Source organism: Pavona decussata, unplaced genomic scaffold, assembly GCF_977016875.1.
Source record: "Pavona decussata unplaced genomic scaffold, jaPavDecu1.1 SCAFFOLD_210, whole genome shotgun sequence".
Lineage (NCBI taxonomy): Eukaryota > Metazoa > Cnidaria > Anthozoa > Scleractinia > Agariciidae > Pavona > Pavona decussata.
In genome coordinates, this window is record NW_028145615.1 from 376290 (window position 1) to 392737 (window position 16448).

At 40.7% G+C, this 16448-nt stretch overlaps 3 protein-coding genes across 4 annotated transcripts in view; 1 reads left to right on the top strand and 2 right to left on the bottom strand.

Annotated features, from left to right (window-relative positions):
• Positions 1–16448, bottom strand: part of LOC146460582 (ubiquitin carboxyl-terminal hydrolase 48-like) — a 67869-nt gene that overhangs the window by 16493 nt on the left and 34928 nt on the right. The gene's annotated exons all lie outside the window — the stretch shown is intronic.
• Positions 1–16448, top strand: part of LOC146460583 (ATP-dependent RNA helicase DDX19A-like) — a 36288-nt gene that overhangs the window by 13559 nt on the left and 6281 nt on the right. For both annotated transcript variants that reach the window (XM_085087923.1, XM_085087922.1), the window contains exons 2-4: positions 8748–8820; positions 12795–12942; positions 13734–13826. In XM_085087923.1, the coding sequence (XP_084944049.1) occupies positions 8748–8820; positions 12795–12942; positions 13734–13826 (314 nt within the window). The remainder of the gene's footprint in view (positions 1–8747; positions 8821–12794; positions 12943–13733; positions 13827–16448) is intronic.
• LOC146460584 (uncharacterized) lies at positions 15613–16185 on the bottom strand. The gene has a single exon (XM_085088032.1). It carries the CDS (start codon positions 16099–16101, stop codon positions 15841–15843), a length of 261 nt encoding a protein of 86 aa, XP_084944158.1. The 5' UTR covers positions 16102–16185; the 3' UTR covers positions 15613–15840.

The window sequence follows — 16448 nt, forward strand, 5'->3', positions numbered from 1 at the left end:
TTCTGCGAGTCACTATTCTTTCGAATCAAAACATTTGGCGTCGGTTGTGAAGCGTTCGTGAACGTTTCCCTTAGCGCAGAGAGGGTTCTGGAGTCGTTAGAACAAAAAGGTGAAGGCAATAATAGCATGTCGAGTGGCGAAGAAAGCGAAAACATAAGGATTAAAGCCCGTGGATATAAGAGGAGGCAGCTTGAACATGGTGCATTCCGTTTCGTCTGATTAGCGATGCAAGAAATCATGAACGTTTGGAAGGTTTGTCGCACAAGCAGCACGCGCATGAATTTAACTCCGCATGATGTAGATGGTGGGCATCGAAAACGCGAATGCGAAATCGAAACAGAAAAGTATAGTGAGGTTTTGCAGCTTTCTTCGGGACCCTCGCAAGACGCTGCAGAATGCTCAGAAAATTCAAAGAATTCCAAAGATTTGAATGCAGACCTCACCGCAAGCAACGCAAATGTTTTACAGAATGGTCATGTGGAATCGAACGATCGATCGCAAGTGCACGCTGAGGAAGAGGGGAAAAGAGAAACAGTTTTTGGCTTAGTGAACTCTTGGAATAATAGGACAGCAGAGGTGCTCGATGTTTAGGTGAATAGGATCCATTAACCCGTTTTAACTTTCAAAGGTCATCTTTAAGAACTGCCGAAATCCACGTTTGAGAAAACTGCTACTCTTTAGCTTTTTTTTTAATGTCCACGCCTCACGTTTTCATCCAGAGACTTACAAGTTCGAACTTCGCATAATGAACATCCAAATAGCCCCAAAAGAAAGTACCGCTGAATAGCTTTGATTTGGGTGACCACAATAAGACTTAATTTTCCAATTTGACTTTATAGAGATGTAATCGGTGACGCGATCGCTATCTTGTTACACTCAGTCCTGCGATGACAATTCTCGTGTTTGATTCCTCCGCCGGAAAAATCCTGAACCCTCACGGGTTATCACGCGGAGCATTTTTATTACGAAACGCGAAACAAGGTACGTTCAGAAAAACTGGCGGGTCAAGGAATACATCAGCACGACAAATTATGCGAACGAACTCACAATTTTGTCATCAGTTTTTGAATTTGTTCAAGAAGGAAACTGTTTTGTCAACAAACTTCTTCAATTTGTGCCCTTGAGCTCACAGAGCTTTGTTTATCTTTGACACATCTGAGTAAAAGAATTTGAGCTTATATTGATAAGTTGATATTAGAGTGTTTATGTCAGTGTATGCTAAATAAAGGAGATTTAGAAATTGTCAATTGTACAGAAATTTTTATCTATCGTCGACAAATGCTTCCCCAAGAACCACCCATTAAACAAGATATTATCTTCAACAAACACACACTAAAACTCAGCCGACTCGCGCATGCCAAACATGAAAACCATCATCGCATCACATGAAAAACAGATACTCTCAAATGTAGCAACAACCCCAAACCAAAATCATGACCCGAGCTGCAACTGCAGGAAGAAAGCGGAATGCCCACTTGATGGTAAATGCCTCCAAGCGAACGATGGTAACAACAACAGAATCGTACGTGGCACTGGCATCAAACTTTAAAGAAGACCAAAGAACGATACCGAAACCACAAAACATTCTTCCGAAACGCCAACGGACGCAATGCAATTGCAACGGAACTATGTGAACAATATATGGACCCTGAAGGACGCAAACAAAACATTTCTAATTAAATGAAAAGTACTCATGAGCCGAACCTAATCATTTGGTTCGGCGCATGTAAAGATCGACGTATGAATCAGTTAGGATCGACAGATTTGTATTTGGGACGACCCGCCGTTCTTTTCGACTGCGCCAGTCGAATAGAATGGAAAAAGTTCGACTTCGATTCATACGTCGAACTTTTACATGTGCCGAACCAAATGCATACGTTATACGTATAAATTCTATAAATGATATCTATCCCATATCCCAGAGGTTTGCGCGTTCGATCGACTGGGCATGCGCAAAGGACTTCATTCTGAACAAGATGACGGGAAAAGAGGAATGTGCTTGTTCTTCTTGTTTAGAAACAACTAAATATACTTGTCTGAGATGCGAAAGAATAAAAAAAAATAATAATAATCTATTCTTGATGTGCACGTGCACTTCAAACCGACAGAAACTTTCCAATACAGGCTATATCAAAGGCGAAGCGTCAAGACTTCTCAGAACAAAATCTTCAAAAACAACATTTGAAGAAAAAATTACTCTATTCAAACAGAGATTACGCTACAAAGGTTACCTCGATAACCTTATAGATAAAACTCTCTCAGAAGTCAATTTCAGCGAAAGAATGTCGGCACTACAAAACAAACAAAAAACGCGCAAAAACATTTTGCCGTTTGTTACGGAATATCGCCCTTCTGTGCCTAACTTAAAACCATTCAGATGAGTAAATGGCACTTGATAGAAAATCAGCCTCTGCTAAGAGAGATCTACAAAGACCCTTCCCTGCTTTCGTACAGAAAAGGGTGATCTTTGAAAGACGTACTCGTAAGAGCAAATTAGCATTGAAGGTCATATTCTTCCTATCTCGACCAATAGGAGCCGTGTTTGGCCTGTCTTGATTATTTTAATAACAATAGTAATAATAATAATAATAATAATAATAATAATAATAATAATAATGATAATAATAATAATGATAATAATAATAATAATAATAATAATAGTAATAATAATTTGTTCACTTAATATAGCGCCTTTTAACATTAAAATGATCAAAAGCGCTATTCATGAATTTAAAAATTTTATATGAGATAAAAATATAATAACTATAAAGAATTATAAGATAATATCAATAAAAAAACTAATACTAAAATAAGCAATTGACAACCCCCAATGCCATTTTACCAAACAAGCTCTTCCATGTCAGAAGAATTATTCATCTTTGCCGCCATTTTGAATCTTGTCGAGAAAAATCAACAGCCGCTGACCACGAAAATCTACTTTCTCACTTTAGCTTGAAGTTCGACTTCAGTTAGGTTCGACGTCTGAATCAACTGCCGAACTTAATTATTTGGGTCGATCTTAATAGGTGTTAGGTTCGGCTCATGTAAAGTTCGACGTATGAACCGGGCCTTAGTAGCCTGAACAAACGCAATGAATTACCAAGTTCAAGCCCCCACAGAAATAGATATGTACTCAAAACCTCTCGAATAACGTAAAGTAACCGTTTGTATCATGGCACGTGAATGCTTGTTTTAAATCACCAGTTCGAATGATTTCACAAATCCATGATATGCCCTCGTATAAATAGATATGTACCAAAAACCTCTTGTATAACGTAACGTAACCGTTTGCATCATGGCATCTGAATTCTGTCACGGCACGTGGAATTGTATTTTATCGCCTAGAAGCTGCTTGCTTTAAATCGCCAGTTTTTGATTACTTTATATAGCCAGCTTTTGAATCTTTACGGTCATTCGTTGAAGTTGCGTGAAGAGTGTGGTCAGCTCCTGACCATATACGAAACAGAGCTGCAGCAATAAAGCGATGAATCACTTCTAAAGCCTGAACTGAGTGTATATCTCTATATCTATCGATTTTGGGGAGTTAGCGATGCTGGAAGTTACTGTAGTGTATGCCGGGATGCTCACAAGATTATTATAGGATAGGAGCCTGAGAGAATCTGTAATGTCGGTTCATGTTGAGTTTGATCTCGTGGATTAAATCCGGTTCAATCACACTGATTTGCTTGAATGCGTGTTTACAAAGTCTACAATGGCGACGAGGATAAACTAGGAAGTTAACTTATCGAAGGATGGCCGTCAATACCGAGTTTAGAAGCATAAACGCCTTCGATTGCACGGGCAACCCGACGAGCGTGGGCCCGCGTTGGAAACGATGGAAACGATCGTTTGAGTTCTTCCTGGAGGCTAAGGGCATCACAAAGGACTCTCAGCAAAAGGCTTTGCTGTTACATTGTGCTGGCCAAGATGTACAAGATATCTTCGATACCCTAACCGATCCCGGACCAGTTCCTGCGGAAGGTGATACGTTGTATGCGAAAGCCATGAGGTCGCTCGATGCACATTTCTTACCACAAGTTAATGTCCCATTTGAAAGGCACCAGTTCCGACAAGCAAAACAGGAGGAATCAGAAACTGCCGACCAATTTGTGACCAGATTATTCCAGCTTGTCGAGAATTGCAACTTTGGGACAGCCAAGGAGGAAAACATCCGCGATCAGCTAATCGATAAGTGTCGGTCGCATGATCTTCGCAAGAAACTTTTGGCAGTGAGTGGCAAACTTACTCTTCAAAAGGCCCGAGATGTTGCTAGATCCATGGAGGCCGCTGAACGCCAGGCACGATCGATTGAAGGTGATTCAAAAGGTGAAAATGTGAATACGTTGGACGGAGCACGTGGGAATTCGTGGAAAGGAAACAAAGGAAATTGTTATCGATGCGGACTCGAGGGACATTTCGCACGAGACCCGGAGTGCACGGCTAGACTAGCCACCTGCGGGAAGCGTAAAAAAGTAGGTCATTTTGCTAAAGTTTGCAGGACAAAATCTGATGACAAAACAAGGAAAGGAGACATTCGTCAGGTTAGCGAAGACGACGGTTTCGCGTTTACTATTCAAACAAGGGGAAAGGAAATACCAACCGTAGACATCGAGCTTGGAGGAGTACAACTGAAAGGAGTTCTTGTTGATTCTGGGTCCACCAGCAATGTCATTGACAGGGGTACATGGGAGATGCTGAAGAGAAACAACATCAAATGTGACTCAAGGAAATCAAACCGGAAACTGTACTCCTATGGCAGTGACGACCCACTTACCACGGCTGGTGAGTTTGAAACTGAACTGTGTTATAAAGATAAAGTTTACCCTGCATGTTTTGTTGTTGTGGAGGAGAAAGCTAGGGCGATACGTAGCCGCCAAACCTCAGAGGAGTTAGGGATATTAAAGATTGAAATCAACACTGTCAGCCATGACGCATTGCTGGAAGAATATCCCGAGTGTTTTCAGGGGGTGGGGAAACTAAAGGGTTTCCAAGCAAAGCTCCACATTGACGAATCAGTCAAGCCCATTGCGCAGAAGTTGAGACCCCCACCTTTTGGGCTAAGAGACAAGATCGAACAGAAGCTAGAAGAGCTGGTCAAGTCCGACATAATTGAACCTGTCGAAGGCCCGACACCATGGGTGAGCCCAGTTGTAGTAGTCCCCAAGCCCTCAGGGGATGTCAGGCTCTGGGTAGATATGAGAAAGGCTAACGAGGCTGTAGTACGGGAGCGTCACCCCATACCCACTGTGGACGACATCTTGTACCAACTGAATGGGAGTACGGTGTTTAGTAAGCTGGATCTTAAATGGGGGTTCCACCAGATTGAGTTGGAACAACAGTCTAGAACTATCACCACATTTATTACTCATAAAGGGCTGTATAGATATAAACGCCTAATGTTTGGCATCAGCTCCGCCCCTGAATTGTATCAGTATACTATTCAGCAAGCGCTGGCCAGTTGCGAGGGTGCCTACAACATCCATGACGATATTATCATTCATGGTCGCACAGTTGAAGAACATGACAGTAGGTTGCGAAAGACCCTGGAATGTATCTGTGAGAAGGGACTTACTCTGAACAGGGAGAAGTGTGTATTCGGGATGTCACAGCTTACTTTCATGGGATACTTGCTGTCAAGCAAAGGAATTGGCCCTACAGACTCACGTGTTGAAGCGGTGGTGCGAGCTAAAGAGCCTGGAAATGCTGAGGAGGTGCGCAGTCTCCTAGGATTAGTGAACTTTAGTGCCAGGTTCATCCCTAATCTAGCAAGTATCACAGAGCCCCTCCGAGCGTTAACAAGGAAGAATGTAACCTTTGTTTGGGGTTCAGAACAACAAGCCACTTTCGACACCTTGAAGAGTAGCCTAGGAAATGCAGAAACCTTGGCTTACTTTGACAGAAATGCAGAAGAAACAAAGCTTGTCACAGATGCGAGCCCTGTAGGACTTGGAGCAGTGCTAACCCAGGTCCAGCAAGGACAGGAGCGTGTGGTCGCATACGCAAGCCGAAGTTTGACGGATGTCGAGCGTAGATACTCGCAGACAGAAAGGGAGGCGCTGGGTCTTGTATGGGGGTGTGAGAGATTTCACGTCTATCTATATGGGGTGGACTTAACGTTGCTAACAGACCACAAGCCGTTAGAGGTTATCTACTCAACCAGTTCTCACAACTCGGCAAGAATAGAGCGGTGGGTCCTTCGACTTCAACCGTACAGGTTCCGCGTACAGTATGTGCCAGGCAAACAGAACATTGCTGACTCGCTTTCACGGCTTACTGGAAAGGACGAATTGAGAATTAGTTCTGATGATGCAGAAGAGTTTATTAGGCTTGTAGCAGAAGCCTCAGCACCAGTAGCAATACCCATAAGAGAGATTGAAGAAGAGTCAGCTGTTGATCCAGAAATGTCACGTCTAAGGGAATGCATCTCAACGGGAGACTGGGGCAAAGCCCCGCCACAGTACAAAGCCGTAAGAAATGAACTTTGCACTTTAGGCAAGTTAGTGCTAAGGGGAACAAGACTGCTTATCCCAACAAGCCTACGTCGGAGGGTTTTAGATTTGGCGCACGAGGACCACCAGGGTGTGGTGAAGACAAAGCAGAGGCTACGAACGAAAGTTTGGTGGGCTGGAATTGACAAACAAGTAGAAGATCGGTGCAAGACATGTCATAGCTGTCAACTAGTTGGACTGCCCACTCCACCAGAGCCCTTGAAACATACAGAATTCCCTAGCCAACCTTGGATTGACCTAGCAGCGGATTTGATGGGGCCCTTACCTTCGGGAGAGTATGTATTTGTTGTTGTTGACTATTATAGTCGGTACTTTGAAGTTGACATCCTGACGTCGGTAACATCCACCAAAGTCATTGAAAGCTTGGAGAAGATATTTTGCACCCATGGATTACCACAGTCTCTGAAAACGGACAATGGTCCACAGTTTGTTTCCGAAGAATTTGAGAGGTTCCTAAAGGAGAATGACATAAAGCACAGGACCTCTACTCCATTATGGCCCCAGGCGAATGGGGAGGTTGAACGACAAAATAGAAGCCTGCTTAAAACCCTGAAGATTGCCAAAACAGAAAGGAAGAACCTCTGGACAGAGCTGCGAAAGTTCCTGACAGCCTACAGGACGACACCACATAGTACCACAGGTGTTACGCCAGCCAAACTGTTATTTAACAGAGAAGTCAGGTCAAAGGTTCCTGAGCTCAGAAAGTCTGGTTGTACCGACAGCGAGGCAAGGGACAAAGATGCGGAGATGAAACAGTCTACAACTGACTATGCGGACAAGAAGAGGAGAGCCCAAGTGAGTGATCTAGAACTCGGGGATCAAGTCCTATTGAAGCAGAAGAAAGAAAACAAGTTGTCAACCATGTTTGAAGGCGTCCCTTACAATGTTAGTGGGAGGTAAGGGGGCGAAGTTGTTGTAACGTCACCTGAAGGCGTCAACTACAGGAGAAATGCAACTGATATGAAGAAGTACCTGAGAGAGGCTGAGACCACAGAGAAACAAGCCACTGGACATGATGCCATAGAAGAAAGTGTCACAAAACGGATAGCAGAGCCACCAGGGAGACCAACCAGGGAAAGGAAGCCGCCAGAGTACTTAAATGACTACGAGGTGTACAGACTAGGCTGAACTTTTGAACACTTTGAAGTGTTACCAAATTGAACTTATTGATGTGTTGTGTTGAACTACAAGATGTACGGACTATACTTAACTTTTGAACACTTTGGAACATTATCAAGTTGAACCTATTGAGATGTGCTGAACATTTTGAACAATCTGCTTTGAACAGATACATTGAATGATTCATCTGAACTCATTGGACAGTTTATGTTGATTTGACGTTGTTGTACTATTGAAGCTCTATTTCTTAGGGGAAGAGGGGTTGTAGTGTATGCCGGGATACTCGCAAGATTATTATAGGATAAAAGCCTGGGAGAATGTGTAATGTCGGTTCATGTTGAGTTTGATCTCGTGGATTAAATCCGGTTCAATCACACTGATTTGCTTGAATGCGTGTTTACAAAGTCTACAGTTACCACTGCTAAAAGATCTAAAAGATCGTAGGCTTACGCACCATGCAGTAAAATATGGCCCGAGTATAGGCTGAAAACAGCTTCTTGTCTTAAAATGTTTCCCCGAATTTTCTGTTATTAAACGAAACGAAAAATGTTGTGCATATAAAATGGTTTCTTAGGCCAGAAATGCTTTCAAAAGTTTTGAGAAAGGCATGTCAGGTCTGAAAATGGGTAGGTGACTCTGATAAATAAAAGGGCCAGACTTTGATGTATAAGCTTGTTATGAGCTTGTTATGTTATGAGCTTGTTATTTTGTAAAATATGTGTATAGGACTGAATAAAATGAGGAGTGGAATATACCCTTAATTTTAAAAATTATTGTCCTGTGCAAACAATGCGACCTGATAGAATTATTGGGTGATCTTCGTGTTTTTCTCTTTGTCCACAAGAAATGTGTAATTTTTAAGCCCTAAAAATTGCAAACATGTGCTCTATGCTGTGAAGTGAAGAATGCAAATAAGCTTACAGGTCAAACACTTCCGAGCAAGGTGTTGGGTCTTATCGTTCACGGCTCATACCTTTTATCTGTTTTTTTTTTAATCTAGTGTTAAATGTGTACAGCTGTACGTGAACTTCAGATGAGACAGATCTTTCATCTGTAGCTCATAACATTGCATTTATTTTACTCTTAGTTACCAGTAATTATTCTGTGTCTGATTTGCAGGTCAATCAGCTGAGAATAAGTAAAACTACTTCACCTTCAGACAAAAAACCAGCCAAAAAAGAGGAAGATGTTGGTATGTACTGCAGTGCAACGAAAAATTGACCTGGCTGTCTGCTTGATCCCAAAACCTTAATTATTATCCAAAGTTGAAAATTGAAAAAACAAAATGTCGTACATGCAAAGTACTATATAGAGAAATAAATACAATGTGGCACTATATAGGAAAGTATTTCTCAACATCTTTCATTTAATTGGCCGCACTTCAAGATTACATCCACCGACTCAACACTTAGAACCACCTTGTACAGCATAACAGTAGGACTGCTCAGTAGCTTTTATTTGAATGGTCACACTTAAGGAACTCAAGTTAGAACCACCTTGTACAGCAACATTAACAGTACGTACCACAGGAAATTACTGCTCAGTTGCTTCATTAAAATTCTCACACCTTGGGATTTCATCCACATACTCAAAAGGTAGAGCCATATCATAACACGACTCCAACATGTTTGACTGGTACAGCTAGTGACTATCTTCAGCAGGTTGGTTAATACGCAACACACATCTTATGCTGTGTTAACTCTTGAGCGTTTACTGATGTTTGTTTTCAATGTGGTCAAGTTACTCAATTTTGGTAAATTGTGAAGTTGTTTATACTGACTCAAATAATGAAAGTAATCTGTAAAGGATGGTGGTGAAAAAGAGACAGAGCCTGGCGGTATATCTTTATGCTGTTGTCAAGTGAAAAAAATTTTGCATACCATCCCATCGATCTGACAAAATCAGACCTTCAGTTGAAACTGATTTAATGTGGACATACATCAAACGAGGCACAAGAATAGGCCATTTCTGAGTTCCTTTGAATCTTATTGTGGAAGCAAGGCTAAGTGCAAAGTTTTTATTGTGAAAATTAGTTTTTATTCAAATGCAAACAAAACTGATTTTCATATCAAAAGCTTTGCACTTAGCCTCGCTTTCATTATGAGGTTCACAGCAACTGGGAAATTGGCTATTTCACCAAGGGCGCGTTTTTTATCCACTATTCTGGAATAAGAATGGTTGGTACGGAATGCTAGGAATAATTCGGATTGTCTGCATAAAAAAAACCCCGTCGGTCCTGGCCGAGTAAACATTGCGTAACAAATATGGCGGCCGACGAAGAGGCTGCCATTGCAGCTGTTATCCCAGCAATTTTCCCCGTTCTTTTGGTACAATGAAATTAGAAGCAATGTTTCATTTTGTCCAAAAGTGTAACCTGATTTTTTCCCTTGTAGAGACGTATTTGAATCCGCAGCGCTCATCTCGCCGTCCGCCATCTTGGATTTCAATCGCAACATTCTGTTCATTCTGCCCCTGAGAGCAGAATGGATGGAATGGCATTCTGTCCATTCCGGAATAAGAATGCGGAATAGAAAAACGCGCGCATTTTACATTCTGTACATTCTCATTCCAGAATTGTAAAAAAACGCGCCCCAAGGAATGCTATAATTTATTATTCCTTTTACAACAACATTTTCGGTTTTTAAACTTTTAACCAGAGAACGTTTTTAAAAAAAAAAAAAAAATTATTATACCTGGTTACTCATCGAATGCTAAATGATTATAATGATCAGAAATCTCTCTGTGCTGAACACCTAAAAACACTGTTACATTTTTTTTTCTGTTTTTAAAGCAATTAACAAAAGGTTCTATATCTCATAATAATTATAATAATTATTGATTTTACACCACAAATTTATGATCAATTCCTATTTTGTGAAACTCGTCTCACTTTCAGTAAAATCTAAGCTAATTCAGACGAAATTAAGTCCTAGCTGGGTCTTGTTTCCCGTAGTTAGTGCAAACATAGGTCATTCTACAGCTCTAGCGTCCCATTTTATGTCCAATCTAGACGCATTCAATAAGGAACTTACTGTATTTGCCGATGAATTTGTCATTAAGAAAGCGACAACTGCTGTAGGGTGAAAAAAGTGAGATGGTCAAATGCCCCGGGGTAATTGGGTAGAAGGCTAATTCCCTACCCCCGGGGTGGACAGTGTGGGAAAATGCCCCACTATTGCCCGGGGGGATGGGCACAGCTGGAATTGACTGATGCATTAATCTATTCCTCAACTTCAACTTCAACTTTATTTATTCCCGGGAAGTAGGACCAGACATCAGCTTAAACCTTTTTATGATTGTGAAACTGGATGAAGTGAATGAACCAACTTGAGATAGACACTAGGGGTGGTCACTACCAGAGACTTGTTTCTTCCCGTGTGGTTCTTTAGTAATGTCCCACAAGAGAGATCAAAGAAAGTGCTGTGAGACGGGGCCTACGTTTTTTTGTTTGGCCTTGTCCATGAAGACTATAAACTCTAACCATTTGCAGATGTCAGAACAAAGGCAGCACTTTGTCCTGGTCCGGACAGGAAATTGAACCCAGGGCTATCACTCCAAAGTCAGTGGCATCCAACCAATTGAGCTAACCAGTCAGGGCTCTCAAAAGAAGAATTATATTTGAAGAATAAACTCTAAATCATCCTTATACAGACGGGTTTACCTAAAACACGGAATCCGGAATCCGGAATAACAAAAACAAAAACAAAAATTCGTCGACATGAAAATTTCAACGAAGGTTAAAGTCACTTGGGAAACAGTTTTATAGCTTTGACAAATTATAATATCAGTCAGGAGCCCAGTGAAATTTTCAAAAGTTTGCCCTAGATTTCAATTGCTGCAGTTAAGCCTACGGTGTTGGTATTCTAAGGCAGTCCCTTTAAAGCGAAAAACTATAAAACACACCAGAACGTCACCTATCTATGTTTATAAAATCAAATACACGGAAACCGTCAATCAAGAAAGACTTTCTTTTCTTTATATTTTTCTTTTTCTGTGTAACGTGCCGTATGCTGATTGGCTTGTAAGTAGGGGATTTTCGTTCTTTCGGAAGAGCTAGGGGAGAAAGATGTGTACGATTGGTGGCGTTTTGACAGGTACAGTAGGCAAATCAACGCATTCACAATGGTGACGATGGAAATATATTATATATATATATAACGTGTCATAACATTGTGACTAACGTATATTACGGCTCAACAAATTGTTTGGGCTTAAGGATGGGAATGGATCTTTTATTTAGACTTATTACCTCTAAATCAAAATCAATAGATCTATTAGGCTTCCAAGGTACCTGGAATTAGAGGATATAAAATAATTTGTTATCTACATCCTGCTATTATGATTACTAAATTATGGGAAATCGTTCACGCAGACTCCTGAAGTTCTTACTGTATTTCAAAAAAGACCATCGACATAAAACGTTTCCTTTGTACCGGCAGCTCGACACTCTTTTGTCAAATGGTGCATAAATGAATACATGCATACATGACTGAACGCACGAATGTATTCCGGCAGGCATGACAGAACCACGAGCGAGTGAGTGAGTGAACGAAGGAACGAAGCGGGAAATGAATGAATGAACGAACGAACGAACGAACGAACGGACGGACGGACGGATGAGCTGATAAATGAATAAATAACTTTGCCCGCTGTCTATCCAGGGTTGGTGCCAATTCGAAGCTTTTTTGAGATGAAATCTAAGCCACCAGACATACCAACTTGTTTCAAGACTTTTTATATTATTATGCAAAGACAGTGAGTCTTGCGAAGAGTTGATGAGTGATAAACGTAACATTGACTCTTTTCTCTAGTTACCTTTCATTGTCTCTTTACGTGTAATGGCAGTAGGAAACGTTAACGAGTAGGAAGAGGTGTGGGGGTATTTAAGAGTACGTTTGAAGATTGGGAACCTTTATTCCAAATGAGTGGCTCAACTGCCTAAGCAATTGAAATCTAAGGCAAACTTTTGAAAATTTCACTGGGCTCCTGACTGATATTATAATTTGTCAAGAGCTATAAAAACTGTTTGCAAATGACTTTAACCTTCGTTGAAATTTTCATGTCGACGAATGTTTTTTCTTTTTATTCCGGATTCCGGATTCCGGATTTCGGATTCCGTGTTTTAGGTAAACCCTATACAGACAAATTATTTGTCATCTCTTATAGAGAATACAGCTACTGCCATCGCAGAATCTTCACTCCTTCTAAAAGCCCTGAGAAACAAACTGGTTAAGAGCACACATGAGGTTGAGGTACAACGAAATGATCCAAGCTCACCACTACATTCTGTCAAGTCATTTGAAGAGCTGCCCTTGTAAGTACTGTTTAATTTTGTCCAAGACTCATGATCTTGCTGTGATACAGTCTTAAACACCTTTTTATTGACTGCATAAAAAAAAAAAAACTAAATGAGTTCTTTGGGGAATAAACTATCATTTAAGGAAGGTGCCTAGTAATACCAAAATATTTTTGTGCAGTTTATGACTGTGTGGGAAAAGCAGATCTTAGCAAGGGCTATTGAAATCCAAAAAGAAAATTGGGGGTAACCACGCATTTTTCAGAGATAAATAAGCAAAATAATTATTCTAAAAAGCAGTAAAATACAAAGCAATGTATGGCGTTTTTATTCCAAATTGAAGCTTTATTATCTTTGAAAAATGTATGGCTACCCACCATTTTCTTTTTGGATACCAAAAGAACTTGCTAAGTTTTCCTTTCTCCACATAGTTTTAAACTGCGCAAAAATATCCCTGTATTAGTAGGCACCACCCATAGGAAACCCAAGTATCTCGAGATGCGCAGAAGGTATGCGCAGTAACAAAAGTAGGCATCATCCTTAATGACAGTTTAGCTTCACAATCCAAATTTCTCCAAACTGACTTTACGTTGGCACTCGGACTGGCATTTAATTTTTCAGCATTAACTTAAAGGATTAAGTTAGGACTTACAGTGAAATAACATGGGCTGTATCTTCTTACTTTTCCCAGCTGCACGTAGAAGCTTAAGAACTATGAGTAAAGCAGAAAAGATTTCTTGTGTTCTTCCTTCGAACCAACCTTGGTTTTAGTATGATCTGTCTGTGAACAAATATGTTCATTATTTTAGGTCAGAACAGCTCTGTCGTGGTGTATATGACATGGGCTTCAATAAACCATCCAAGATACAAGAAACAGCTCTTCCCATGCTCTTAGCTGACCCGTGAGTTTTCCGTATTGTTTCAAGTTTTCCGAATATTACTTTAAGTTACAGAAGATCTATAATATGTGCTTGTTAAACCCAGCTAATAAATTGTGCATACACCTTTAACTTTTGTCCTGTCCACCTTCCTGCACCAGTGGGAGTCCTTGTTCAGATCTCACTTTGACATCATGGCTGGTATGATTCAACTGAAGGATCCATATGAGGCGTAGTTACTAAAACAAGGAATGACCTAAAATGATCTAAAATGACCTAAAATGATCTAAAATGACCTAAAATTATTTTATTTTTTTAATTTTATAACAAAGACTAGTGAGCAGCACAACAGAAGACTTCTTGTAGTTTATTTCCGACGCGTTTCGTCTCTACTGGAGACTTCTGCAAGGAAATTCCCGATAATTACTGTATCACAACCGCGGCTTTGATTGATGCAAAGTGTCTGGTTTTTCCCCAGCAACGTGGTTTTGATTGGTGCGAAGTTCCAAGTTTCGCTCAGCAACGTGGTTTTGATTGGTACGAAGTGCCTAGTTTTTCCCCAGCAACGCGGTTTTGATTGGTACGAAGCGAAGTTCTATGTTTCGCCCAGCAACGCTGTATTAATTGATGCAGCTATTTCAAATGGAACTGGCACAGAGTTATCTTTTATTCATGCGCTACCCTTAACTTGTTAACTGCGTGTTTATTTAAGGAAATAGGCCTTATCACGGTTTTCGGCGCCATTTTGACGAGTAGGCAAACAGGCTTGAAAAAACAGTGTTTGTATGGAAATCCGATGTCAAATAATTTTGATAAAACATCGCTTCTAAAAAATTCATGAATTGGAAACTTTTGGCACTAGAAAGAGGATTGAGAAAAAAAATTGGAGGGACGTAGCTGTGCCAGAAAGCGTCCAGTCGTGTTTTGAATTTTTCATACATTTGTCTGCAAAGCGAACCAGCCGTGTACTGCTACTAAAAATAGTTCGCGGGAAAAAATACCGAAAATTAAGGCCTATTGATGCACAGATATGCCTTTACATTGTTTTCAAAAGCGTTTTATCAGTGTTTACACAAGTATTTAGCCTTGTCGTGTGGCTATTAAGGACGGTGCCTACTATTGTTACTGCGCATATGTTCTGCGCATCTCGATATACTCGGGTTTTCTATGGGTGGTGCCTGCTAATACAGGAATATTTTTGCGCGGTTTAAAACAATGCGGAGAAAGCAGAACTTAGCAAACGCTTTTGGTATCTCGAAAGAAAATTGGGGGTAACCATGCATTTTTCAGAGATAATGAAGCTTCAATTTAGGAAAAAATCCCATACATTGCTTCATATTTTGGCCCTTTTTAGAGATATTATTTAACAATTAGACGGCGAGCGCGAGGTTTCTATCGGCTGATAGTTGGCGAGGGGCGAAGCCCCGAGCCAACTATCAAAGGCGATAGAAACCGAGAGCAAGCCGTCTAATTGTTTTAGCATACCTCAGTGATCGATCTATGAAGCAAAAAAATCTTTTTATTTCATAAATTTTGATATATTTGTGCAATGATGCATGCTAAATCGCGCGCGCTCTGACAAACTGCCGTCTATCGATCGATAAACGGCACCTGTGTAGCCAATCAGATTGCGCGTTACGCAATAGTCGATCACTGAGGTATGCTAATGCTTAATAATCTCTGAAAAATGCATGGCTAACCCCAATTTTCTTTTTGGATTCCAATAGGCCTTTCTAAAATCTGCTTTTCCCGCCTAGTCATAAACTGCACAAAAATACTTCGATATTAGTAGGCACCGTCCTTAATAGGGAGCTTAAGCATCGACGACGAATGAGACGACGACGACGACGGAAGTATGACGTCATGCCTGTAAAAGACTGGGTAGCGCCGGGTTTCGTTCTCTGCGGGAAAAATAAAAACTTAAGCAAAAGCCCCAAACGACGACGACCTTAAACCTCTCGTTCGAATATGTCGTTTAGAGATATGCGGACTCTTCTTCTCCTGATGCAAAATGATGGTGCGATTGATGATGAAGAATTCATATTACTGTATCTTCGAGCAAACTATCCAGTTCTGATATTTCCACATGAATTCCTGACGCTTTCTCCTCGTCCCGCAATTTTTGGGCTTGTTTTGCAGTCAAGAGAGAGTACCTGTCACGGACAGCTCTGGCAGAGACTCTGAACTTTGGCTGGTGAATGGCATTCAGCCGCTGGGCAATAGCTTTCCAAACCTTTCCCCTTTCCGGGCTCCTCAGTTTGAAATTAAACGGTTCCGAGACAAGAACTTCACGACACATGATGACATCGTGCTCCGTTGACCACTGAAAATATTTGTTCCTGTTCGATAATAGAAAAATAGAACTTTAGGGCCAAATTTTTAGCAACCTTAAGCAACAATTTAATTACTTCACTAATAGCTGATGTAAGTTAATGGCAAACTACCGAAGAATGACATCTGCAAAGCCCTGTTACTTACCCTTTCTTCGAAGTGTCTTGCGAAGAAGCCATGTTGGATTTCCTGGAAAAATACACTCGTAAGTGGCGCGTTCACAGAATAAGTTATAAATAACAAAATTCGATAAAAACAGGCTTTATCAACCAATAACGAATCAAATAATCCATATAAAATAAAGGCAGAGTATAC

Excerpts from the sequence above, each read along its gene's own strand:
- LOC146460584 (XM_085088032.1), bottom strand. The coding sequence starts at position 16,101 with ATGTGTCGTGAAGTTCTTGTCTCGGAACCGTTTAATTTCAAACTGAGG.